The sequence below is a fragment of the Helobdella robusta genome, assembly GCF_000326865.2.
Source record: "Helobdella robusta unplaced genomic scaffold HELROscaffold_3077, whole genome shotgun sequence".
In the NCBI taxonomy this organism is placed as follows: domain Eukaryota; kingdom Metazoa; phylum Annelida; class Clitellata; order Rhynchobdellida; family Glossiphoniidae; genus Helobdella; species Helobdella robusta.
The window spans coordinates 1-1264 of record NW_008704532.1 but is presented as its reverse complement, the minus strand read 5'-3'; the positions used below and the strand labels follow the sequence as shown (position 1 = coordinate 1264).

Genomic DNA, 1264 nt, shown 5'->3' with positions numbered 1-1264 from the left:
CCTAACCACCACAACCACCATCACCAGATGAGATTCAGGCCCCCGATCACCACGCCATCTTGCGGGAAGAGAGGGAGAAAGAAATCGAATAAAAGAGAGGAGGAGGACGACGACGATGACGATGATAGCGCCAGTCTAATAAGTAGCCGAATGGACCTGGACGATAATGACGTAGAAATGAGTGACGTCACGAATAGCTCTGCTCCTGATAATGATGACGAAGATGGCGGTAATGATGATAGTTATGGTTTTGGTTCCGTTAAAAAGGGGAAGTATAAACAGAAGGGTGTCGTTCCGGTTAAGAGGAATAAAATGGCTGCCGTTCTTGACGTCATAAAAGCAGCAGCTGCAGCAGCAGCTACGGCAACCTCGATGACGTCATCGTCGTTGTCATCCGTTACTAGACCTTTTAATGCTGGTAACATTAATCCAAAGGTGTGTTTGTTTGTTTGTTTGTATGTTTTATGTTTATTTGTATGTTTGATGTTTGTTTCAATCAATCAATCAATCAACTAATCAATCAATCAACCAATCAATCATTAATTTTTTAAATTCGTTAATCACTCTTTCAACTCTTTAACTCTTTCAATCACTCATTCAATCAATCATTCAATCAATCATTCATTCAATAATTCATTTAATACTACCTCGTCAAGGTCAAGCTGACAAAAGTCGACCACAGGCATAGCAACAGCAGCAACAACAACAACAACAACAACAACAACAGCAATAACAACAATAACAATAATAATAACGATAATAATAATAACAACAACAACAAAAATATTGATAATGACGATTGTGGTGGCGGTGTTCGTGCGAAGGAGTCGCTCGCGAATAATTTCGAAATCCTCGTCGCCAGAGATAAAAAACTGGTCGACGATGATGATAACGATGGTCTAAATAATAATAATAATAATAATAATAATAATAATAATAATAATAATAATAATAATAATAATGAAGGTGAAGGTGATGATAATGACGACAAGACGTCGTCGTCGTCATCTTCAAGGTTGAACTCTAGGGGTAGAGTGATCTCCAAGCCCCATCGCTATCTTGAGTGAGTGACGTTACTGTCGTCAGTGTCGTCGTCGTCATGTCAGTCATTCATTTATTTATTCAATCATTCATTCCTTCAATCGTTCATTCATTCAATCGTTCATTCATTCAATCGTTCATTCATTCAATCAATCATTAATTCAATCATTAATTCAATCATTCATTCAATCAATCGTTCATTCATTCATTACATCGTCGTAAT

General features: G+C 37.3%; 1 protein-coding gene across 1 annotated transcript; it reads left to right on the top strand.

Annotated features, from left to right (window-relative positions):
* Positions 1 to 150: 150 nt before the first annotated feature.
* Positions 151 to 1067, top strand: HELRODRAFT_184736 (hypothetical protein; the record flags this gene model as incomplete). Its single annotated transcript, XM_009022188.1, has 2 exons — positions 151 to 435; positions 657 to 1067. The coding sequence occupies 2 exons, from the start codon at positions 151 to 153 to the stop codon at positions 1065 to 1067; spliced, it is 696 nt and encodes a 231-aa protein (XP_009020436.1).
* Positions 1068 to 1264: the final 197 nt, after the last annotated feature.